General features: G+C 42.0%; 1 protein-coding gene across 6 annotated transcripts in view; it reads left to right on the top strand.

The window, feature by feature from the left end:
• CHSY3 (chondroitin sulfate synthase 3) overlaps positions 1-26,632 on the top strand; it is a 160,813-nt gene that overhangs the window by 11,761 nt on the left and 122,420 nt on the right. The window contains exons 3-4 of one of the 6 annotated variants that reach the window (XR_008574781.1): positions 4,833-5,002; positions 7,432-7,656. The exons of 2 other annotated variants lie outside the window; for them this stretch is intronic. Coding sequence is in view for 2 of the 4 variants with exons in the window: in XM_054811220.1 (XP_054667195.1) it covers positions 385-615 (231 nt within the window). In the remaining 2 variants the exon portion in view is untranslated. Of the gene's footprint in view, positions 1-384; positions 846-4,832; positions 5,369-7,431; positions 7,657-26,632 lie in introns of those variants that run through there. 3 more of the 6 variants (XM_054811226.1, XM_054811224.1, XM_054811220.1) reach the window with 3 other exon arrangements.

Raw genomic sequence — 26,632 nt, 5'->3', positions numbered from 1 at the left:
TTCAGTAAAGTAACCTCTGTGAACATTTAAAAATAAAAAAAAAGAAAAAAGAAAAAAGAAAAAAAAGTCTGAAGTCTCTTCTGGAATGTGCTGGTTTAACCAGGCAGTTAGAATACTGAAGATTAAAACCTGAGCTACTGACTGGACAGATGGTTTGTTTGCTTGGTTTTGGTTCTTTAATATTTAGTTTGTGATAAAATATTTGATTTAGAAACTTGGAAGTATTCCTTTTAATAATTTTCAAATAGGATTGTCATTTTGTGCCTTGTTTTTTTGTGCACTTGATACTTGGAAGGATTTTATATTTTTAAAGACTGCTTTATGGTGCATTTGAGTCCCTAAACATTTTTGCTTTTTGTTTCTTTCTTATTATTTTTTTACAAGCATTCAAGGGCAAATGAACATCTGAAGGATGTTAACTTGATCGCCAGGGACGATGCTCCTTCTGACTCTGCATTTGCTGGTCTCAGGGAGGTGTTTGTTCACTGGGCTCTTTCTGAGTGCAGCGTGTGTGAACAAGCTCCTCATGGCATGGAAGCAGCTGTACCAGAGAAACGCAGCATTTCTTTAGTTGTACACGTGGCCGCAATGCCGTGGAAGTCTGTGTGGCCTTAACAGCTACACGAGGCATACACTGTAAATCTGTGTGCATGGAGCTGTGTATTTGTACGTACATATGCATATGTTTAAAGCTTGTGCCTAGTTGATAACCAAGCTCCCAGGGGCATGAGTGAAGGTCCTTTGGAGCTTTTAAGCTGTGCTTCCAGGTATTTACTGCAATATCTCTCCTGTAAAGCTTAAGAATTTAGCTTTCAGCTTGTTCTTCATGTCTCTTCATAGTTATATCTGTGCATTTCTCTTCTGTATGTATGTACATTTTGGCTTCAAGCTTCAATTTAACGTAGTTTTTTGGCTATTTTCCTTGAAAGCATTTTCTTTCTAGCTACAGACTGTAGCACATTTATTATCATAATAACTTTTTATCACCAAAGGGGACTCTCTGATGGACCAGCTCTCACCCTGCCAGAATTGCACAGCTTCCTATTGTTGACCATGATAAAACACAGTGACTTTTTCTGTCATTTTTTATCAACTTTGTGCAAACTTTTCTGAAGTGCGTGAAGTGCATGAGGACTCAGTTCCAGAAGTCAGGGAATTAACTGGAACAGATGTAGGTGACGACATACCTTTTAGGAGAGTGTTTAACTCGGCAAATGAAACAGTTTTGTTATGTGCTATTGATATTTTAATTGTTGTTTTAAAACAATTTTATAGGTATAAATCTATCCTGCTAGAATGAACAAAAGCAGGCGCTAGTATTTTGGATTCTTCTTTTCTTCCACTCTAAATTTTTGTGATTGAAGATACTTTTCTCCATGTGGTAAGGGGAAATAATTGCACCTAGGTGAGGGTAATAACTAACTGTAACAGAAAATATTGTCAAGCAATTAAAAGTATTTTTTCTTAATATTTGGCTGTGGTAATTTTGGGAAATGTAGTATTAGCGTATCCAGGAGGGTGGTGTAAGTATGTATATTTCTTTTGTGGCTTTTGATGCTTGGGGTTTGCTTGGAGTTGTAGACCATGTCTGTTATGTCTTTGCAAAAATTGATTATTGTTTGTACCTTCAAGAAAGAATTCTGTACAGAAACTATGCATTGGGCTTTCCTCCATCCTGGGCATGGTAAGTTGGTGCTCACTTCCCTCTTCCAAACCTGTTAGCCTGAGTTTTTACTGTGCTAAACCCAAGAATAAACATACCTTCAGACTCTGTTCTTAATGTATGCTTGAAGATGACAACTCTGTCATGGTAGAGGGATGTAAGACATGTCTGGTCTTTATGGGTCAGAGAGCCTTGAATGAGTAAGGGCTGGTCTTTCTTCAGTATGCTTATCAACTCTTCCAGCCCAGCCTGAGCTTCCTAACTTGTCACTGGAAAAGTATTTTGAACAGCAGTGGCTTTATTATTTTAGCTACACAAAATGCTAGAAGCAGGAGAGGGAAATGCTGGAAGAAGGTGGGTTGGAATAACAGATTGACTTTGTTGAGTTTGGCGTGTTAGAAAACAGCTACTACAAATAAGCAGTTCATGACTGGGAGTTGCATCCTCGCAAGTAAGACTTCTTTCATGAGTTTGTGCATTAAAAAGGATGTGGTGCCAGTGTTCTCTGTGTATGTGTGTAGATGTGTATATATGTGTGGGGATGGTGGTGTGTGTGTATTTTAGGAGTCATGCAATGTATTGACATTTGCGTTTTTGCTCCGCTTTGAGCGTTGAATAGTCATAAAGACTATTACATTCATGTCATTAACTTGTTACCAGCTGTTTCTGGAGACTGATGATTACGATAACAATTGCTGTGCCTAGACCTATGTGGGCTTGCAGGAACCTCACTCCCATGTGCAAATCTAGTGTTGCGCTATTCTGTCTTTACTAAAGATGCCAGTTACCTTCTAAAGTATTCGCCTACTGACTGTGTTTTGTTAGTGCATTGAGGAATGTGAAACCATTTACGCTCCCACATTGATCTGAATAGTATGTCTGTTAGTGGTGTATGCTGCTGATACAATGCTGGTAATAGTTCATTAGTTCAGAAGGGGAAAAATTGAACTGAGGCCCTCGGAACAGCCATGTTAAAATAAGTTCCTGAGTGTAGGTTAGTTATTGACTTGATTAAAAAGGACCTCTCAAATTTTTCTTACTTCTAAGCATTGGTGATACCTACTTCAGTGTCCAAAAATACGCTTCGGTAGTAGCATTCCTGCAGGTAAGTCCAGAACTGCAGCAGCTTCCCGCTCATCTCATTTTAAAACAACTTTGCCCCTGCTAATTGGAATGTTTGGCTTAGTACTAAACTCATCATTTTAGTACCTCACTTCAGTGCTAATTTTCCATTGCGAAACGACATTTGGAGACCTACTGTTTTCCTTGGAAATGGCCTTTGAAAAGATTTATTTGGAGGTTCTGCCATAAATCTGTGGAGTGGCCAATGAAAACAAACCAGCTGATGGTTTCACCAGTTTTAATATCCATGTTACCTTCAGTGTAGGTACACTTTGTGTTCTTTCAAGCTTGAAAGAAGATAAAATGTGACGCCCTGGGTTGGGGAAGGAAGGGATTTGTGCTTTTCTTGTTGATTTTTATTGAGTTGTTTCTGTTTAGCCATAATTATATTAATCAGCTTGGTGAAAATAAGTCTTTCTCTGCAGACTAGATACTACCTTGTACAAACGAAGTAACTTTTCATCCTTATTACATCCCTTTCATCCCTACCACATGTAGGTAGGTAACAAAAATAGTTGCTGGATTAAGTGTTTCGGTTCTATGGGAAGAGAAGCTTTAATGACTAGTACAAGGATAGACTCATACAGTGTTGCTCTGTTATTTTTTAAACAGTTTCGAGAAAATTGTTCTCTGTTTTGTAGTGTAATTATTGTTCTTTCTTCAGTGGGGATCAATACATAGTAATGAGAGATGTCCAGTAGTTTTTGGCATCTCTTCATCAGTACAGATAATAAAACAGCAACACTGTTGTGTGTAACAGGTTGATATTTGCCTTCATCCACACACTCTAAGGAGGTATTTAAGTGCAGAACTATTTGTCTGTCTGTCTGTGTGTAATTTGATTCGTGATTGTTTGCCTGCCTGCCTGTACGTGTGACCTGATTTAACCTCCATCTGTGTGTGCAACCCTGCTGTAAGTTTCGGGTGACACTCGCCACCCTCAAGTCTTTAACTGAGTCGCTATTTTGATTGTAACAAATGCCATTGAATTGCTTTGTTAAAGTGGCTGATGATTAAGTGCTGTTAATAATTACACAACCTAATCCTGTGATCACTCTCAAAAATATTAATAAATCCTAAATTGCTGCTAAACCAAAGCCCTGTAACAAAATCTCCACCGCGACAGGTAGTTTTGCTGGTTTGTTGTGATGAGTGCTTGTCTTTTTTCATTTTCTATTGCCTGCTCCTCTGAGAGAGCGGAGCTATGGACTGATAAATGGTTGGTGGTTTGAGCGGGACAGTCTTCGCTTCTGGGTGCGGGAAAACTTGGTTTTGTAAGCAGTAATGGGTTGGCTAGTGTAAACAGCGATCTTTTTCCCAGCAAAATGAAACTAAGCAGAAGATCAGGCAGCGGCTTCCACTATATTCAGATGGTCTTTGAATCAATGCTGAGGCCTGTACACCAAAAGCAGAATTACTGTTTTCTTTCTTTCAGCTTCAGTAAAGTCAAACATCACTGTTTATATGGCAGTACGCATCATTCTTCAGCTGACAATGGATGAGCTACTGTTTAAAAAATGACGCAAGTGTAATATAAATGCCTCCCTTTCAAGTTTAGCAGCAGACTTTTAAAGTAGTTTCATTAAATTCATTTAAATGTGTGTTTAATAAAAATACTGATGTATGGGCGTGTGAAATATATTAGCCTTTGTCTCCAGTGTGGGCATTTTTTGAAGTGCAGATAAATTATATACCATTATATACCGTAGGTGGTGTAATCTAGGACAGGAAGAATGAATACTCATGGAAAGAGGAGAGTCATTCTGACACTTAGATGGGAACTGACCTCAGGAAAAAGTGCATCATTGCAGTTACTGAAATTCACCTCTTTCTTTACGTTTTTAAAAACGTAATGCCGACAAATGCGAGGATTATTTCCAGCATTAATGCTTCTTGAGAGCTTTTCCACCTCAGTAATAAGTAGTAAACGTATGTGTGTTAAATCTCATGTGTACCTATATTCCTTAAGGAGTTTTGATCATGCCTGTGTCTGGAGGTTGGCACCAGTCCTGCAACTAATATGAAACAAACATCTCTGTCTTTGCAGCGTACAAGCAGTCTGCTGCTGCCAGCTCTGGGAGCTTTCTTGGAAGAGAGATGTCAACTTTTGCAGAACTCAACTTTTCCTAAGGAAATAAATTAATGCAAGTTGTAGGCCTAAAGCTGCCTCCAGAGTCTCCTTGCAGTGACCTGCATTGCATGCTGCTACATCCTTAGGTATGGAAAAATGTGGTTTTGGTGCCCTTTGGGCATCATTCCAGGGATGAGAGGAGCCAGAAAACCCTTGAGGAAGCTCTGGGGAGGCCAGTGTGCACGCAGGGGTTAAAGCTGCTGCCCATGACAGGTGGTGTGAGCTGAGCTGGAATCAGTCACCTTCTCTCTTTGCTCGGATCAAAACCTCTGTCTTTTTATACCCTTTTCTTATAGCTGTGACGGGAAACCTTTGGCTGGCAGGAGAGATGCAGCCGTGGAGTCTGGCAGAGGCTGTAGCGGCTTTTTTGTGCTTTGCTCTCAGCTAACACAAACCCGCGTGGTAGCAGGAAAGCTCACCAAAGGGTTTGGTTAAGTGCAGTCAGTCCTCACCCCGGGAAGGTTTGTCCCCTCTCCTATCTTGCTCCACGTGCTTTTAGAGAGCATTTTCAACGTTTAATAATTCCATACGCTTTCGTACCATCAATGTTCTCTAGACGACGAAATCGCCCAGCACTAAAAACGCTTTCAGCATGGTAACGTGTGTTTTCCTAGAGTTTCCCCTGGAATGCCTGCAGCCATGTTCCGCGTTCTAAATCTTTCAGATTTAATCAGTTAAATGTGGTTAGTTCACAACGTGAGTTGGATGGGAGACTTATGGAAGAGCTTTGGTGTTTGAAAGAAATGATCTTGGCAATACCCGGTGCAGTTCTCACTTTCCTGAATCCCCACTCAGCGAATGCCTCTGGACTATAGTGAAGAGGGGGCTCTCGGGGTAGTGCTTGTTGAGATGCTGTCTCTATAGAAGGTACCAAGTTGTGGTCCTGGCAGCTAATGACACAAAGAGATCCCGTGCTGTGCTACTGGACAGCCTTTGCCTGTAGGAGAGCTGAACTCCTTGGACTTCTATCCAACACAAGTAATTCTAAAATCTTTTGGTGTTCAGATGGTTTACGACCTTCATGCTGGTGACTTTTCTTTCACTACATGCGTGCACAGTGAGCAGTTTAAGCAAATCGATAGTAGGCAAAGCTCAACAGGCTGTTTGGATTGTGAACTGCTAGTGCACGCCGTTGGGTTGGCTGCAGAATTTCTATAACCGTTTTGTAAAGTGTTTCTGAAATGTAGTTAGAGGGACAAATTCGTTAAAACCTTTTTTCCAAAGCTTTAGGAGGAGGTACACACTCAAGGGATGAACAAACCCAATTAGTTGCCTTGGAATACAGATCACATCAGTTACTATATTGTGTGTTTATATACAGACACACGTGTATGCATGCAGAAATAAGCAGATTCTTCTTGAGCAAAAGAATAAAGTAATTTTTTTCTGCAAAAACCTGTGCAATATGTCATTACATAATAATCTATTTTAGCAAACCGATCGCTTTAGAAATAAATAGTCATTAAAGTGCCAGGCACTGTCTTTTGGATGATTTAGAAGCTCGCACAGGAATTTTCAGAGCGGAAGCTGTCTTTGCAAGTGAATTTCCCACTAGCAGAGGTTATTCTCTATGCCGCTGAAAAATGGAATTGTAGCCAAGATGCAAGGAACGCTGTTGTTTCCAAAGAGTTCAGAGGACAAGGCCCTGACCCAGCGGGTGACACGGTGCCGGCAAAGCCCTGCAGCGGTGAAGAGCGGGGAGGGGTGGGAACATGACATCTGCAGCTTGCACGTCCGCATGCTCAGCGCTGAAGACAGAAGGCGAGGAGACGGAAGGCGAGACTGTGAGATGTTGTTAGTAGGCAGAATGAGGGTACCCGAGTGGATGCTCACTTGAAAATCTCTTGAGAGAGAGAAAGAAGAACTCCGTGGAAGTGTCTCGCCGTCTTGTCCCATGGAGGGGAGAAGGATGTGACAAAGTGAGAGCTTGAAAGAGGAAAGCAGAAAGTAAGGAAGAAATGCGGTCCCCTAGGAAGGGATAAAACCCAAGTATGTCTAGTGTGGGGTGAAATGTAGAGCTTTGGGGCAGGGCCGTGAAGCTGAGGGCTTTTGACCAAATGGTGTTAGAGTTGGAAACAGGGGGAGGCTTTGCGTGACTGTGCGTGTCTTGCTGCCAGCAGAGGAGATCCATTTGGGGCTCTCGTAAGTAGGTGAAGAAAGGATAAGGTGGAAGGACTATTCAGTGCTAATAACGTCAAAAGGCAGTCAGTTTCAAACATCATGGTAATGGAGATGGGATGTTCTGAGTGAAATTAAAGCTCCACTGGTTAAGCCCTGATCTGTGTTTGGCAGGAGTAGCTACTGTGCTCTTTTTCTTTAGAAGAGCCAGTTTATTAAGGGTTTACACCTGACATAAAGGAAACTTGAATGAAGGGTTTAGTCGATTGTGGTTTTAATAACAAAAAGTCCTCCCTGAGTCTCTTTAACAAATTGGGCATTTCTTTACAGCCCTCCAGGTTTAGTTTATTTTGGGGGGCGGGGTGTTAATTTTTTTTATTTTTTATTATTTTTACAGCAGAGGTGCTGGGCACCCAAATCAGCACAAGATGAATAGAGCTGTACAAAAAAGCAATGATCCGTGAATGAAAGGGAAGTGTGGGAGTCACTTTAAATGTGTGCAGGTATGGTTTATAGTGATTTGCCACTGCTGCTGTTTTCCTCTTTGTTGTTCTGTTTTTTCCAGCTTAATGGATTAGTGTTGTCACTCAGGCGTTCTTGGTCTGTAAATTCTTGGGACTGTAAGTCCCCAGCCTTTCACTATTAGCAGCAACAAGAAGTCACGTCAGAGTTTGTGCAGTAGGCTGATGATGTTGTTCATCTTCTTCACTTCCAGAATGCACACGTGTCTCTTGTCTACTTGTCGAGTGCTGGATTGAAACACCCGGTTGTAGCACCCGGTTGCTTGCCCAGTTAGGTCAGACAGAGCTGAGGGTGTCCGTTCTAATAGGTCTGCCCCCACTTAGGAACCAAATCTTTTCTTCTGTAAAATTTCATGGTGTGGGTCCAGTTTAAAAGGGCAGCAGGGGGAAAAAAGAAGTCTGAACTTGCAGCCCGAGTGACTCCTGATCACCTTACGGCAACCATTCCTAGGCAGAAGTGCTACTGCGTAGCCCCCATGTAATACCTGGTAGGCCCAGGTTTTCCTGGCGCTCTTGCTTTTTAGGCATCGGATGAAAGCAGAGCTCTTTTTCCATAGTCCGAATGCACCGTCCAAGTCAAGAGCATCTCTCTGTGCAGAGGCTCTGGCTCCTGCCAGTTCAAACAGGCTTCCGGGGCTCTGGGGAGCAATGTGGGGCTGGAACCCAGGGTTTTTCAAATTCGTGGGGGTTATCTGCTGCTTTGGATGCTTCCCCTCTGGCTTGAAATAATTGTTTGTTTTCAGCTGATTTGTTCTCTTCCTATGGAAAATTACCATAGAAGAAATGAAAGGACTGGAAAATGTGATCCTGTTTATTCAGTCAATTTTACTGTTTTGCCTCATTATTGAACTTCAGGCAATTTTTGATTCTACTTGGTGATTTTTGGGGACACTGTGTCTTATTTTTAATGCAGTATGTATCTTATGCCGCATACCGTTCCTTTATGCAGATTTCCAGTTGAGAATGTGTCCTCTGGCTTCACCTCTACCAACAGTTATCTTCAGTAAGCTTACTGCAAAGCAGCTCAGGTTTCAATATGTGGCAGGTTAGAGCAACTTCTGCAAGCGTGAGCTAAAGCTGAGGTTCCGCTGTCTGGGCAAGTTGCCTGTTTTTGCAGACTGTGTCCTGTGCGGTACAGAAGTAGAAAAGCAAACTCACTTCAGAATAGCTTTCTGAGCACACACTCAGAAAGATGTCACCACCATCCTAGTAATAACCTTTAGTTTTCATACTCCGTATCTTACCTGCAAATCAGTACCTTTTTTGAAAGCGAGCCTGAAATGTCTCCCCTGGATGAATTTTTTTCCTTTCCTTTAGTCTAAAGTAGTGTTTTGGAGGCTTTCAGTAGGCTTGGGACCTCTGTGCTATGCTTAGATGTGCTAAATATAGAAGGTACAAAAAAGGGAGATGACTGAATTTACCAAGGTGTGCAGAGCAGGAAGGAGTTCTCCAGCTGTGTTGGGATGAGTAGGATGTTGCACCCTCCTCGGACAGCGCAAATCCTCAGGGACGACTGCAGCACGTTCCCTGCAACAGGCAAATAGCAAGGAAAACGTGCAAAGGGAAGGAAGATAATCAAGAAGAGTTGATGGTATTGAGGCAAGCAACGCCTGACCAGCCTTACTGCCTCTTAAGATGAAATGACAGGCTTTGAGGATGAGGGGCGAGTGGTGGACTGAGAATACTTTCACTTTAGAAGAGGTTGGTGCTCCCATGTTCTTCTCATTGGTAAGCTGAAGAAGTATAAGCTGGATGAACAGAGCACTAAGTAGGCTGAAAAATGCTGGGACTGCTGGACCTAATGGGTACAAGTGATGGCTCCGTGTCCAGTTAGCGTCTGGTGAAGAGTGGCGTACCTAATTCATGGCAAGTATTTTGAGAATTTGGAGGGGTTTTGTTATTAATACGCTGGGCTTGTGCTTCATGAGCTGTCTAGCTACAGCACATGGAAAGACAATGCAAATTCATAGCTTACATTCTTTGAATGGGAACTGTAATGTTTGTATTTGGTAAAGATAATTCAGTGTGGTTTCTCTGCATTTCCAGGAAGCAAATTTCTTCTGAAATGTCTGCTAAAAATAGTTTTGCTCTTGTAATGGCAATTGCCAGTCTCTGACAAACTTCTAAAGGAGGATGGATTGATTTGGCCAGTGGATTTCAGCGTGGTCATTCAGGTCTGTGTGCAGAAGGTGACTAATCCAATGCACTGTCTGTTTGTTCTCCTGACCAAAAAATCTGATGTGCAGAGGCAAAATGTTGAAAACGGAAGAAAATGTGTTATGGTTATCAGCTTGTATCCCGAGTAGTGATAGGGCTGTAAGGAGTAACCTAGTCTGGTAAAACGAGTAAAAAGTAGGAGCGGAGTATTGTAGGCCGCTGATGCTGGTTTGCACAGTCTCTGGATACCAGCTCTTTGTATTCCTTGAGAAAGGAAAGACGTGTACTCTGCTTGATTACTTAGTGGCCTCATCATGTGTATTTCTCTGTTTTCTTCACTGTGACCAGACCTTTAGGGAAGGCAAATTAAATATTTTACATTTGTAATTTGAACACTTTGATAATAATCCTATTCAGTAATTTTAATTCTTTAATAATCAAAAGAAAATAACAGCCTTTTTTCTATTCTTTTAAACGTTACTGGCAGTAAGAGTGTTAAGTCTGTACATCTCAGCAGAACATTGTCACCTCTACGATGTGTTCATTTCTTTCCTATTAAATGCTCAGGAATACTGTTATATAATTTGACATCATGACGATCTACAGTTTTAGAATTTGTGGGATTATGTTGACTGGACAGCAGATTGTGTGTAGGAGCTAATTTGGTTTGTACCAAAAGGACTCTAAGATGCTGACTCGGGCCAGTAAACAATCTACGATGCTGTCCAGAGCTAGGGAGGTCTGTCCAAGTTAAGAATTGTTTGAGTGAAGTGTCATCACACCAGTTTTATCTTTTGCACGTTTGGATGACTCTGCTGTACAAATACAGCCTGCTACAGAGCTACCTGTGCAGTAAGAGGCATGTTCCCTTAAGTACATTTACCCTTACAAAAAATAACTATGGACCAAGACAGGAACTTATTTGAAGAGAAAATAGTGGGGAAAAAAAGGGTTGTTTTCATCATTTCTAGCACTGTACAACAATAAAGTTATGGCACTAGACCTTCCCAAGATATTTAGAAAAATTGAGGTTTTGGCATTCATATACCAAAAGCAGAGAGAAAAAAAGAAATGCGGCTTAAGTTTGAGAAAAGCTGAATGATGTAAGTCAGTAGCTTAAATATTGTTTTTAATCAGAGTGGAGCCTTGTAAAAGACATATGAAAATATCTAACTTTTCCATGACCTTTTTAAATAGCATACATTGTTTGGTTGTATCGATTGGCCATTTCATTTTAATTGGGCTTGTGATAAGCAGTGCAGACTCTAGTTTGAGGCCTGCAGCTAGTGGTGTGCCCCAGGGTTCAATACTGGGTCTGGTCTTATTCAACATATTCATTAGTGGCCCGGACAGACGTTTACTGACGATACTAAGCTGGGAGCAGTGGCCGATCCACCAGAAGGCTGCGCAGCCATTCCGCAAGACCTGGAGAGGCTGGAGAGCTGGGCGGAGAGGAACCAAATGAAATTCAACGAGGGCAAGTGTAGGCTCCTGCACCTAGGGAGAAGTAATCCCAAGCACCAGTAGATGTTAGAGGTTGACCTTGTGGGAAGCAGCTCTGCAGAGAAGGACCTGGGAGTCCTGGTGGACAATAGGTTCTCCATGAGCCAGCAATGTGCCCTTGTGGCCAAGAAAGCCAGTGGTATCCTGGGATGTATTAAGAAGAGCGTGGCCAGCAGGTCGAGTGAGGTTATCCTCCCCGTCTGCTCTGCCCTGCCCTGGTGAGGCCAGATCTGGAGTTCTGTGTCCAGTTCTGGGCTCCCCAGTTCGAGAAAGACAGGGAAGTACTGGAGAGAGTCCAGAGGAGGGCTGCAGAGATGATGAAGGGACTGGAGCGTCTCTCCTGTGAGGAAAGGCTGAGAGAGCTGGGTGTGTTTAGCCTGGAGAAGAGAAGACCGAGAGGGGATCTTACGAATGCTTATAAATACCTAATGGGTGGATGTCAAGACCGTGGGCCAGACTCTTTTCAGTGGTGCCCAGCAACAGGACAAGGGGCAATGGGCACAAACTGGGACACAGGAAGTTGCATCTCAATATGAGAAAAAGCCTTTCCTCTGTGAGGGTGACAGAGCACTGGACCAGGCTGCCCAGAGAGGTTGTGGTGTCCCCTTCTCTGGACATACTCAAAACCCGCCTGGACGAGATCCTGTGCAACTTGCTCCAGGTGATCCTGCTCTAGCAGGGGGGTTGGACCAGATGACCTCCAGATGACCCCCTTTCAACCCTTACCATTCTGTGATTCTGTAATTTTCATAAAGTTGGTTCAGGCAGAAAGTAGTATTATTCCAAATCTCATACACCCCACTGAGACTCCTTGTTTTTTATTTGTATCTCAAATTTTACTAATTTTGTTTAAGGAAGAGTGATGTTAGTTGCATACTTTGCATGTCTTTGCAAGTCTTTGACTTACACGTTTTGATAAGACCAAAGTGCCATAATATTCTGTCTCTGAAGCTGAACAAGGACTTTTCTTTGTGAGATTGGCCTTAAGTCATAGAGACTTGGTGGGTCACTTTTCTGCCCCTTTTTTGGCCCTTTTCTCCTCATAGTGTAGAGAAGAGGTTTCTTGAATGTGTAAGACTATTAGGACAGAACGTGTTGTAAAATAAAGTACAGTTAGCAAAACCAATTGTCAATATATGCAGCAAAATCAAATTATTAAAATATGAAAATGCACTGTTGTCATTAGAATGAAATTCTTTCTGTAATGACAGTTGTAATATGCATTCGCAGTTAAGGTTTGTGGTCTTATAGTACTGATGATCACAAATAAGACTAACGGTTGTTGTTTCTTTCTAAAAGACATGTAAGCTTTTCTTTCCGGCTGATTGCACCAGAGTTGAGGTTAGCTGAAGAAAGTGGGCCAGAAGACTTGGCTGCATTTCATAGAAGAATAAAACCAAACTGACCATTTTCTAATAGGAATAGTTATCCTTCCATTCTTTCATTTCTTTCTTTCCTCCCTCTCCTTTTACAAGAAAGATAACTCTTAAAAGGTTTATTCACTATAAAAATAGTATGGCACATGTTATATTAGCTTATAAGAGAATTGTCATCCACTTTTAAAGCTGATCTCAGCAGGTTTTTGGGTGCTGTCTGTGTCCATGTGTCCATCCGTCCCCGCCCTGGCTACATTCTTCAATCCTGTTGACATGATCCCAAGTGCACAATTTCTGTATGAGTATTGCCTCGGCTCCTGCCACAAGGGAAGTGTGTATACCATGTACCTTTATTAAAGCTTTGCACCTGACTACTGAGAGAGAAATAATAATAATGTTGCTTCTAGAAGTGAAAGATTCAAGAAAGATGCCTGCATATTTATGATCATATGTAGTACATAACATGAACAAATGCAAATGTGTGAACCGGACAGTTCAATGGAAAAATATTTTTCTTGTTAGAGGAGCAAAATCTCCAAACATTAAATAACATGCATACCTTGTTTCATGATACATGCAGAAAAACCTCATTTGCGTGTTGTGGTTCTCCAAAGGTAGTTGTTTTTCCTCTCTGAAGTAGGGGGGAAAAACCCCAACAACCAACGAGGAAACCAAATTTTAGGCATAATTTAGAGCAATAACGTATTTGTATAAGTAGAAATCTGTTACAGCTTGATTTCAGATACTTACAAGCCTGGTGAAGGCTAAGTGAGCAAGAAAGCTGACGCTGTTGATGAGTCAGATTGCCTCTTTATGGAAATTTCTGTGTTTTACAAATTAGTCTGAAGAATCAAAGACTAAGAAGGGCTTTAAATAGAGAAAACAGCAATTTTGCAGAAAATATGAGTTGTGTCTATTCATACATTGCTAGAAAATATGAATTAGTTGGAATCGGATGACCACAAAAGCTTATGCTTGAAGCTCTTTCAAGGAGCTCATCAGGTTAGGTTTATCTTTTTCAGAGCTGAACCCCTCTTAAATTGTTTGAGGCTGCTTGTCTGTTATAGACATCTATATTCGCCCCAGGTGGTTATTATAAATTCCAGCCATTGCTTTTTGAAGTGCAGATGAGTGATCCAACTTCTTGACCATAGGAAGTTTTTCGAATTTACTGAATGCTTTGAGTAATACATTCTCTTTCATAAATTCTCTAGTTTTTTAGAAACCTTCACATCCTCCTCTGTTGTCCTTGGTGACAGGTTAGCTGTCTGGGACTTGTATGAAAAAAGATGCTAACTTGTTAGGGCACCATGCAGTGAGGTGTTGGCCGTCATCAGCTGGTGCCAAAGTCCTGGAGCTCCCTGGGATGGGAGTGATTCAGTGTTCTGAGCAGGTTCTGTGCAGCCCGAGTACACCATCTTTGTGTTATGCCTCTGTAGAAATTTTGGTCTGGCAAAGGTAGAATAGAACTGAATGCCCTCAGAATAAAAAAGAGTGGCAATACTGGACTATATTTTTTAAAATTAAATAAATGTGGATATATGTATATGTATCATTGATTAGAAATTACTGTCTGTATGAAACTTAGAATAAGTAACCTTGCCTAAGTGTAAACACGCACAGAAGCAGAGATGTGATTCTTGTACTTAGTGCTGCCATATATTTCAAACTTTGAAAAGTTTCAACACTCAAATGTTCTAAGAGCTGACTCTCCTGAAGCAACTTACTTAGTATGTTTTTTAAGCTTCTTGCAAATTGGAAGTTACTTAGAAGTTACTGAAAGTTGTTCTATCCATTCTGATCACTTTCCAATCTGAAAAGCAAAAATATGTTCCAATGAGATAGTATTCTAAATTGTTTCAAAAAGGATGTAGTAGTCTGCCACAAACCGCCGGTAGACTAAATATAGTCTAGTTACGGAGGATTACTCTGGTTAATTCTATTTTTGCTAAATCTGCTATATGACAGGGAGATATGTAATCTCCTGAAAGAAAGCAGACCAGACAACAGCTGTACAAACTGCAGTAGCTGTAGTAGTAACCTCTCTGTAGAGTGTGGCAAGGCAGAAGAATGAAATGGAGACCCTACTGTGAAACAATGCACTTCTGAGGGCAGTAACAAAATCAAGGCATCTTTCTCCCTTGTTATGGATTGTTTCTCCTTGTATATAGATCCATTAAATAATCTTTCAGTATACACTGCAGTAAAAAAAAAGACCACTTAATGAAATGTGGTCCAATAACATGGCTTACAATAAAAGTTGTCTGAAGTGAAAACGTAAAAGCAATGTAAAAGTGTTTCAAAATTTGATGTAGCTTATTGTTTCATTTGTGTATTTTATACTAAAATCTGGAACTTTTTTAGGAGAGAGACATCCTCAAGTATCCTGTTTACAAAACTGCCATTTGCCACTCAAAGAGGCATGAAGAGACTGTATAGCATATTATAATAGGAATTCAGAATTAAAGATGTAATAAATCTTGCCACCATGATCCTGCTCAGGGCTAGATAGTTCTGCCACCTGCAGACTGCAGAGTCTAGAGGTGACTTCCACAAAGGTGTTTTGTTCCCTGGTGGCAGGGTTACTTCTCCACCAACTCCTGGGACAAATCTGTGTGACAAGGCTTGTGTAGTGTTGCGTTTTGTGGTGGGTGTTTTGAAGCTCTGCACTAGATTCAGTTATCAGGATATGGTTTTAAATTACTGTCAGTACAGTGAAAGGAGACTACTGAGTGTACTTCTGGACATCCTTCTGAAATTGTGCAGTGAAACTTAATTCTGGAAGCTGCTGAATTAGTTTTCTTTCTAAAATGATTTTCCATTTGGCAATGAATTAAAAGCATATTAAGAGAAACAAACCCTATTTATTTAAAAGCATTACAGTTGCTTTGTCAAGCATTTAAAACTTGAAGCACCAGGATGCAATTTAAATGCATCTTGCTTGTGTTAAAATAGAATTTCTAATTACAGACGTGCATGTAGGTGTTCTTTCAGTGGAAAAATGTAAAATTTTGCTTCAAAGGATTTTCCCAAAATCATAAACAGGTGGAGCATTCATTGCTGTGCAGTAGCATGTAGTGACCTTGATAAGATAGCAGATGATGATTTCTCTTGTCTCCAATACACATCTCATCACAAATGAGGGCAAGCCTATAAATGAGGTAGTATGATGAATAATGGATTCTTCTTTCTAATGCATATTCCTAATCCTTATGAATGTGTTTTGTAGCCTATAAAAATGAGCTTTGATAACATAACTATGCACTTTGGTTTGCATCTGATACACATGAGAGCAAGTAATGGGTAAGGTAGCCTTGTGCTGTGTTTCAACAGGTGTCTGAAGTCAGAGGTCTGTCCCAATTTGACAGTTTATTCACAGTTTTTTAGTTAAATGATTGGGTGCATTTCTTCCCATTCTCCTGCAATGGTGTGACATATAAACACAGTGTAGACACAGCCAAAACTTTGTATGAGTACTAGTAGGTAGTGGCTGACAATGCTTTGTGCTTGATGCCTTCTGAATAGATTTGGGTAACTTAAGAGTCCATTCGTGTAGGAAAGTGTTGCTACTTGCCATCTATTTACTATATCTAGCCTTTAACGAGGTTTAAAATAGGAGAAATTAAGACCCATCAGTCCTGTCTTGTAGTCAGCTACATCTTTGAACGAAGGAGAGAATTTGTGTAGTATTACCAAAATATATCCTGTTAATTGCCTGTTCATTTCATTTGTCGAGTGATGAATCTGCACATTCTATATTTCTTGGCTTTGAACTTCCAAAAACATTACAGCTTTGACAGGTTGATAAATGCAAAATTACTTCTACAGAAATGTAACAGGCAACCCTTGCTGGCAATGTAAAACTGAAGTGCTGCAGGTCTTAACACCTCAAAGATAGCTGACTACAGTCTGCTTTGTCATTTCTGTTTGCTTTCAGTTCTACTGAGTTGCACTTTAGATGATGCTTTAAAAGTTAGAGGAAAATACGTATTGGTTATGACAGTAGAGTCTTCTCAAATGGATGAAACCATCCCTTCAAAAACCAGTATCTTCAGACATGTACAATTTTTTTTTTTTCATTTCGGAGTTCTGTCTGTGTCCAACCTGGAAGTATAAAATGATAAACTTTCTTAGTGAGATTATAAGAGAAGAAGCTTTCAGAAGAGTTCAACAAGATGAAAATACATTCCTCTGTTTCTTTGCATGTGAGTTAAATCTAAAGATAGTTGGCAAGGTTAGAGTTTTATTTTCATCCTGCTTTTAAGAGATACTCCCAACCACCTTGAAAAACACACAGCGCTAAGGGAGAAAATTGTTGTTATTAAAAGTCTTCTGTGGAGGACTGTACAACAACTTTTCCAGCTGGCTGATGTGACATGCATTGCAGTGTTAAAACAAGTCAGAGCAGATAGCAACCATAAGGTATTTTAGAGGAATTAACAATTCCTGTGTTATTGGATGGTAGTTTAAGTACAGATCTTTCATTAAAATAGGTGTCGTCTTCAGTACAGCTGAATTACTTGTGTTGGTTGTCTTTGGACTGCAGCAGCAGGGGCAGCTGGGCACTTGCCTGCGCTCAGTAGTGTTGACCCCTGAGATGAGACGAGCTCGGTGGTGTTGGCTCCTGAGAAGCGCTGGGTGCGGGAGCCTGTTGGGAGGTGACACTGGAGGGCCCCAGAGCTGCACTCTGCCGCTGTGTGCTGTCGGTCCCTGCAGGCCTGCTTCTGCCAGCCCAGGGGTGGTTGGTGGTGGGCTGCTTGCCCAGACTGCAGCACTGCTGCAGGGACCAGCTGCGGGTGCTCTCCATGGCCATCCTCCTGCACAGGCGTGTGGGCAAGCTGACCACGTACTCCTCGTAGCCGTCATCCCCTCGCACCGAGTGCAGCCGCTGCTCCAAAGGCTGCCTGCAGACTGGGCAGGCATCTCTCCCCCGGCCCACTGCTGGAGGTGAGTAATGCAGAAGCGATGCATGCATTAGGCCATGTAGGCTGTCTTCTGGATGTCTCCCAAGCAGATGGGGCCCCGGAAGTCTGCCACTGCCTCTGCTTGGCCTTCCTGTGGTGACTGGCTTGTACCGCCATCCCTTGCAGCGGAGCTGCTCTCCCCCATGGCTTTGTTGGGGCACAGTGCCATGTCCTGCCAAGAGAGACGTGCAAAGTGCTGGAGCTTGTCTGACACTTGGAGTGGAAAAGCCAAGCAAGCCCCAAAAGGCTGTGGGAGAGGGAAGGCAAGGGACTCCCGAGGGCTCTCCTTGGACCTGGAAAGCACCTGCAGGGATCATCAGAGTAGTCCCAAGATGACTGAGTGATTGAGGTTGGAAGAAATCTCTGGAGGTCATCTGGTCCAACGTGCTTGCTCAGGCAAAGTTCACATAGAGGACATCACCCAGAACCATGTCTAGGTGGTGCTTTTGAAGACCTCCAAGAATGGAGAGTACAGCAGCTCTCTGGGCAACCCGTGCCAGTGTTCAGTCACCCTCACAATAAACAAGTCTTTCCTGATGCTGGGGAGGAACCTCCTTCCACTCTTTCAGTTCATGCATACTGGTCCTGTCCCTGGGTGCCACTGGAAATAGCCTGGCTCTGTTGTCTTCACACCCTCCTTTCAGATATCCGTACAGCTTGATGAGATCTGCCCTGAGCCTTCTCTGCTCCAGGAGAAACAGTGTGAGCTCTCTCCACATTTCCTCCTATGGAAGATGCTCTGATCCCTTCCTCATCAACAAAGATACTGAATAGTACTGGTCCCAATATGGACCACTGAGGGACACCACTTGTTAATTTTCTCTGTTTGGATATAGTGCCATTGACTGCAACTCTTTGAATGCCACTGTCCAGCCAGTTCCTTTTCCATGGAACAGTCCATCTATCAAATCCATATCTCTCCAGTTTATCGTCGAGAATGTTGTGTGGTACTGTATCAAAGGCCTTACAGAAGTCCAGGTAGATGACATCAGTTGTTCTTCCCTTATCCACCAACACAGTCATTCCATTGTAGAAGGCCACCAGATTAGTCAGGCATAATTTTCTGCTGGTGAAACCAATTTGACTGTCTCTAGTCACCTCCCTGTCTTCCATATGCCTTGACACAGCTTCCAGGAGGATCTGTTCCGTGATCTTGGTGGGCATAGTAAGTTCCCAGGGTCCTCCTTTTTACCCTTTTTAAAAATGGGTGCAATATTTACCCTTTTCTGGTCACGACAGACTTCACCTGACTGCCAAGACTTGTCAAATATGCTTGAGGTTGGCTTGGCAACTATACTAGCCATTTCCCTCAGGACCCTGGGGAGTCCCATGGACTTGTGTATGTTCAGATTCCTCAGGTGGTCTCTAACCTGATCTTAGATGATGGGAGGGACTTAATTCACCTAGTCCCTAGAGAATGTGGGAAGAGCACTTGCCAGTGAAAACAGAGGGTCTTGCTCTATTTTTGTGGGATCCTGCTTTCTTTTCCTCTTCTTCCTGCTCCCTGCTCTCCCTAGCAAGTGCCCGGTAGTCTGAATTGATTCAAATCATAGAATCATAGAATGGTTTGGGTGGGAAGCGACCTCAAAGATCATCTAGTTCCAACCCCCCTGCCATGGGCAGGGACACCCTCCACTAGACCAGGTTGCCCAAAGGCCCATCCAGCCTGGCCCTGAACACTTCCAGGGATGGGGCCTCCACAACTTCTCTGGGCAACCTGTTCCAGTGCCTCACCACCCTCACAGTAAAGAATTTCATCCTAACATCTAATCTAAATCGACCCTCCTTCAGCTTAAATCCATTACTCCTTGTCCTATCACGACACTCCCTGATAAACAGTCCCTCACCATCTTTCCTGTAGGCTCCTTCAGGTACTGGAAGGCCGCAATTAGACCTCCACAGAGCCTTCTTTTCTCCAGGCTGAACAACCCCAACTCTCTCAGCCTGTCCTCATAGGAGAGGTGCTCCAGCCCTCTGATCAGCTTTGTGGCCCTCCTCTGGACTCGCTCCAACAGCTCCATGTCTCTCCTGTACTGGGGCCCCCAGAGCTTCATATCTTATGTTTCTCTCTATTCCACTCCTCTCCCTCTGTTAAATTTCGTGAGCTAGCCTTATCCTGTAACTTCTTCCAGATCCACTTGAATACAAACTCCTTTTGTTCCTGTATTTGGGATGAGTAAAACTTGGCTCTAATGAGCATGACTGCATGCTGCTGAACGCCGCATTGATACACAGTCTTTGCAGCTGTGGCACTAGCTTCTGTTGTGAAACCTGGTTTTGTGGTAAGTTACAAAAATGTTACAAATATATTAATCTTAGCACACTTTTTGTGGTAATACCTTATAACATATGAGAACTAGAAGTTCTTAATGCATTAGAATTTTAAAAAGAAATTTTCACACACTCCTCCCCCCAAATGAACGTTAAACTATCTATTGGTCATTTTTGTGATTCACAGTGGAGTATTTTCTGCAATATATCAGTATTGTTGGCATTAGCACAATCCTGTGTATCTTCAAAGCAAGTCTTCATATTATAAAAGTAGCCATCATTTCTTGAATGCTGCTAATAATAAATAACTGAATTAGATACAAACTCATTTCTGAAAGATTTCTTCTTTAATTTAAATGAATGCCATTTTATGATGCTTACTTTCTGCCATCCATTGCTAGTCTTCAGTTGGCGTAAAATCCTTCTATTTATTAGGACAAGCCAAATATATTTGGAGTTCCTTGGCAAAAGAATATTGATTGTCATTAAACCAGAATTACAGTAGAGACCTTTAAGCCTTTATCTGCATCTCATTAACTGGCATGATTTTCTGGAGTGGCTATTAATTATACACAAGACACTGAGTGAGTATCAAGGATAATTCAAAGACAAGCTGTCTTGACAGCTGGTTTTGTCCTTAGGCATTGCACCTTTTTGCTGACAGCTCTCAATTAAACTGAATGTTTAGATTTTGCTGTGATAAATGCCTAAAGGGTCACACCCAAAATTGTTACTTGTATTTGGAATCCTTTTAATTTAGTCTGTTGTCAAGTCATTTATCCTAAAATCTTTGTTGGAGGCTTCTGATAGCTGGAAAGCAGCAAATAGAGTTCAGGGTGAATAAAATCTGACAAAAAGAGACATCCCTCTTAATGTGAAATCCTACCCAAGCTGTAAATGATGCTGACAGGCTGTTAAAAAGTGCCACTGTGAGTGATACTGTAATACGTTACTGTGTTGTAAAGGCATGCAGTTCAGGATATAATTACACGTTTTATGAAGATGTGTCGATGAGTATGCTGTGCCTTGTTAACCACATCATTTATGAGAAATTTTCTATTTTGTGCTTGCCATGGTTATATAGTTAAATTTGGTTTTGACTGCATGCTTTAAAAAGGAAACAAGGTGTATTTTCAATGACCTAATAATAAAATCAGTGAAAAAATAAATTAAATTAAATGGTAGTCAACTGAAATTGAGAGGAACCACGTGTTAAAGGCCGTTTGTTCTTTGCATGGGGAAGAGCTGATTGAAGGGATCACCACAATCTTTCAGTTCATGTGTGTATCTCATTCATATTGTTGCAGTTTAACATGGCAGGCAGCTAAAACAACCACACAGCCCTTTGCTCACTTCACCCCGCAGTGGGATGGGGGAGAGAATCGAAAAGGAAAAAAAAAAAAAGTAAAACTTGTGGGTTGAGATAAAGGCAGTTTAACAGGACAGAAAAGGGACATAGCAATAACAATAATAATAATAATGTACAAAACAAGTGATGCACAGCACAGTTGCTCACCACCTGAAGCCGATGCTCAGCTAGTTCCTGAGTCATGCTACCTCTTGGCCAACCCCCAGTTATATATGGAGCATGATGTCATATGGTATGGGATGTCTCTTTGGCAAGTTTTGGTCTGCTGCCCTGGCTTTGTCCCCTCCCAGCTTCTTGGGCAGCCCCATCTTCTTGTGGCAGGGCAGTATGAGAAGCTGAAAAGTCCTTGACTGCTTGGCAACAGGTAAAATCATCAGTGTGTTATCAACATTATTCTCATCCTAAATCCAAGACACAGCACTATACCAGCTGCTAGGAAGAAAATTAACTGTATCCCTGCTGAAACCAGGACAGTGTCTATCCCTTATTCTATACCATCCATGTCATGCCCAGGTCCCACACTTCCCAATACATTCCAATTAATCCCCACCACTTTTCCTGTCTTTCAATATATACACACGGCTATCAGTCCTTTAGTCAATGGACGACCCCTGTGAAATGTCTGTGAAGTGTTCATAAGTGTCCACAAAATGTCTAGTGAGTTCCTTGAGTCCATGACTTTGGGATCCATCTGTCATAACAGTCTTTCCGGGCAGGGGAGATGGTGTGTGCTGTGGGACTGTTGCATGCTGCATCTGGAGCTCGTAGCTGAAGTACCTGGCGTGGTCCATGCCCATGGTCTGAGGGGCTGAAGATGCCAATCTTGAGGAAGTTGCTGGGTGCTCGTTGCTAAAGCCAGTTCTGATTCCATCACCTCTGCACCGTGCTTGTTTTCATCAAAGTTCATTCTTCATTCCTCTAGGTGATTCTTACTGTAATACAGTTGTTTTGGCATATAGCAATCGTAGTACTGGTGACATGCATTATTATGTAGCAATTAACATCATACAATTTAAATTATTGGCTATTCTCCCCCCAGATCAAATCCCCTTGAGGCACACATCGGACTTCCCCATCCTTCCACATCACCCACCAAATGCACCCAGGTCCTTGAGCAAAAGCAATCCCACGCATGGGTTTGTGTTTGTCTGAAGCAGGGACAACCCAGACTGTCTTCCCCAGCGTAGACTTCACGTGCACTGCGGGGACTTTATCTCCTACTACAGTACATGGAAGTTTTGATTGGACAGGGCCAGCTCGATTGGTAGACCTCCTAGTGTTAAATAACCAGATGGCCTTTGCTAAATGTGTATCCCACTGGAGGGGGAGGAGTGAGTGAGCGGCTGCATGGTGCTTAATTACCGTCTGGGGTTAAACCACGACAGTCCTTTTTGGCGCCTAGCATGGGGCTCAAAGGGTTGAGATAACAACAGATCTGACCACAGTGTGTTGAAACAAATTTGTTACAAGCATTCATTATATTAGTTTTTATTGTTGCTGGTCACAATGTTGTTTTAGTTGATCTCAGAATTGCTCTCAGAGTTGCATTACATAGCGCCTTACTTGCTGTATATATTGTTTACCAGTGTTTATGTGTGGTTTGTCACCTCTGGGCATTTGATTAAGGTTATCCTCTGCTGTACTGTGTAATACTTGCTTACGGTATGATAAAATCATTGATTGTCAGCACCTGGTATTTGTACTCAGCGGCTGAGGGCAGCACACAGAGTGGAGCGACAGCAGGGGTTTCATCTCCGAACTTCAGGAGCCATCTGTTGAAAGCTATTAATAATTACAATTTTTACTTTTTCTCCTCAGAGAGCGAATATGTTGGGGAGACCCTTTTGTTATCTTCCCCTTCTCCTCCAGGCTAATTACAATAGTTGTTGAGAATGTTGAATATCCTTGGGATGGTGAAACCAGCATGCTTCTGTTGCTATGTATCCTGAATGTGGTTCAGGTCTTGTTTAGGCTTAAACAACTGTTTAAGAATACTACCCGGAGATCAACCCCTGTGACAGTCACTGTGGCTACTCCAAACCCTGCAACAAGCATTGTGGACACTCCAACCCCTGCAACAGGCGCTGTGGCTACTCAAACCCTGGCAATAAGCATTGCAGCTGAACCAGAGAACCAACCCATACCAGTGTCAGTTGCCTCCATACAGAAGAAGAAATGGACACAAAAGTCAGCTTGTTTTGTAAAGGATGACAAAACAGGGCCATCACAAGGACGGCAGGAAGAGGCAGAACCAGAGATAACCACCCAATCCCTTTCCCTGAGTGAGGTGTGAGATACGCGACAAGATTTCAGTCGTTGATTAGGTGAGCAACTTACCACCTGGCTGCTGTGATGCTGGGATGATGGGGCAAATAGCCTGGAATTAGAGGGCAGGGAAGCCAAGCAGCTGAGATCCCTGTCCGGGGAGGGGGGCATTGACAAGGCGATGGGGAAAAAAATCACAAACCCTCAGGGTCTGGAGGTGACTCTTGTCAGGCATGAGGGAGAGATATCCCTTCAAAGAAGATGTTATATGTCACCCAGGCAAGTGGACCACTATGGAGGGAGATATCCAGTACCTGAGGGAACTGACGATGTGGGAGATGGTTTATTACGACCCAGGTAATGTGCAGTTACCCACAGATCCAGATGAAGTCCAATGTACCCAACCCATGTAGCAGAAGTTTGTATGGAACATACCACCATCATATGCCAAATCATTGGCAGTACTGGCTGGGAGAGGTAAAGAGCACTGACAGTGAATGAAGTGGCTGGCCAGCTCTGGCAGTATGAAGAAAATCCCTCTTCCTCCCTACAGGCCCGTGTCTCAGCTGTGGAAAGACTGTCTCAAAAATCTGAAAACCTGTTTGAAAAACTCTCCCAGGAAGTCCAGCAACTCCAAGAGGAGGGTGCTAGGGTGCTTCTGTGTCAGATCATTCATATGCTTAGCACGAATATTTGTACTGATCTTAAAATGAAGAATTTCTCGGGCACTATTTTATGGGCAGCTCTGAGCAATGAAACTGTCATTTTTGTTGGGGTTTGAAGTCCCAGTTTAATAGTGGGAAGCCTATGTAAGTACTGCAAATGTAGGAAGAGCAAAGGGAAGGATCTTCAATCTGGGGAAAAAGTTTACTGCGTTTTATTTTTTTTTTTTAAATAATTATTATTTCAGGTAATGTTGTGTAAGTGTTCACTGGCTTTTGAGCTGTGTCTTGTGGTTGCTCAGTGGAAGCAGGCACCTGTACTGGGGTGCTGCTGCATGAGAAGTGAAGGGCTGGTCTCCCTGGGGGGAGCCGCTGCATGGTCCTCCATATTCTTAGCTTTCCTGCGTGGTAAGCCAGCAGTGGGTACTGCCTTCCTCTGCGAGCCACGGAGAGGTTAAACCTCAGGGAGACATTGCCATTTTCCAGCCTTGGACTACTGCCAGGGTTCTCCCACCACTTGAGCTTTGGAAGTTGTGACTCTTGACTGTATGAAGTTTTTTAACATGGTCAGAAAGATTCACCCCCCCATCAAGTGGCATATAAATGGTGTTGGGAGAGCTTTTTTTCCACAAATGCAATGCTGTAGTTTGAAAGAAAACTGTTTTGATCCAATATGTGCCTGTTTTAAGCAAGTCTTAATTTGGTCAACTGCAAGTGTGTGTGGGAAACTGGGAGTAGCATGCTTGGTCTGCCTGCCATTGGAATCACAGTGCTTGTGGCTGGCTAGGCTGTGCTTTTTCCAACAACTTTGATCAACTTGTATTTCATTAGCACTTAGACGGTGAAGTTTTCATATTTCATACTAGATCGATGATACGAAGATACGGTGTGAGTTAAAGCTAAGTGTCTAATGCACAGGTCATGTTTTCAATACAGCAATGGGTGTTTGGGAGACTTGTATTTTGGACACAGCAAGAAAATCAAATTGCAGGAACTGATTGACTTGGATCATTATGATCTAGAAAGTTCAGCACATCTTGACTTGGATCATTATGCTATAGCAACTTCAGCAGATCTTTCCTGCCATATTAATTCAAAAGTAGAGTACTGAAGAACTGAAAAGTATTTAAAAATCTTTAGCGTGTCAGAACTGGGCATGTGTGTTGGTTTTTTTTCAGTCAGGTAGCTTAGCCACAGGTACACAGCCTCTGGAGCATCAAAAAGTGTATGATTTTCTCTTTTGGGTGAGTTCACATCAGTTCCACAAAGTTAATTGAGCTAGTAAGAGAGACACCTTCTTTTGCTCCAAAATCAGCAAGCAGTGACATTTTATTTTCTTGAGTTCCCAAATGATTTTGCATATGGAAACTAATTTCAGCTTTATGTAAAAATATGTAGCATGCTAAAATAAAACTTTCAATCAAACAAGGTATATAATTCACTCTGTAACTTATTTTCCTTGATTTGCATTTTGTAAAGCAAGTCACAGCTTCCATTGATCCCACAGGCAGGCACAGCTCTTGCGCAAAATGTTATGGTAATTTTCAGTAGAATGCACAGGTTACATTTTTGTATTGTAAATGTGCTGCAGCCAGTGGATGGGCCAAGGTTGGGAAGCTTCTTACCTGCCTTATCGTTGTGAATAGGCAGCATCAGCTTTAGGACTACAACAGGAAAAAACATGACCGTTGCTAAGAAATGGGATGGAAAATCCAAAAATAGAGTATTATATCAGTAGGTACCTGCACCCCCTGACAGGCTCAGTGAAAGTGCCTATCAGCTATAACTTGTGAAAGAAATGCTAGCCGAAAATCAAGAAGACTTAAGAAAAGTATACATAGTAAAAAAAATTATTGAAATTCTTTTCTTACTAAGACTTGGACAAAAGGTTACCACTGACCACTCAGCAGTCAGTACTACTCAATTTGGAGATAAGGAGATAAAATAATAAAGCATGAGTGGAATGTCAATTGTTATTTTAACCTCTTTCATGTTTTCAGGTAGAGACCAGCAGTGAAATTGAAAAGTATCAAATTTAAAACCAAAAAAAGACTTCTCAGTGCAGTGTGTGTGTAAGGTTGGAAACACAAGCCTGTGAGGGACCACAGTCAAGAACTTGGGAAAAAAATATAAGTTTTATGGGTAAATAACATCTACAGTTACATTAAGGATAATTTAAAAAAAATATTACTCCAAAGCCTTATCATTTATAGCATAAATTGGCTTTGATTTCCTAGGGCAATGATGATACTTCCTTTGTCTGCATCTGTTTCATGTGTGTTTCATGACTTCTGGACCTTCTTCTGAACTGTCTGGTATGTCTTACATGTCTAACTGTAAGACAGGATACTGAATTACATGAATCATGGGTCCTTTGATGACAATTTTTATGAGCTCGAGATCCTAATTCTCATTTCGAGAAAACACGACATAATAGTGGGACTATGTGAAGAACCATCTGCTATCACAGTCACATGGCTAGGACAATTTGAACTAAAAATAATAAGAGA

Source organism: Grus americana, chromosome Z (genome assembly GCF_028858705.1).
Source record: "Grus americana isolate bGruAme1 chromosome Z, bGruAme1.mat, whole genome shotgun sequence".
Lineage (NCBI taxonomy): Eukaryota > Metazoa > Chordata > Aves > Gruiformes > Gruidae > Grus > Grus americana.
Note: the sequence above shows the minus strand (reverse complement) of the source record. Positions and strands in the feature narration are given on the sequence as shown.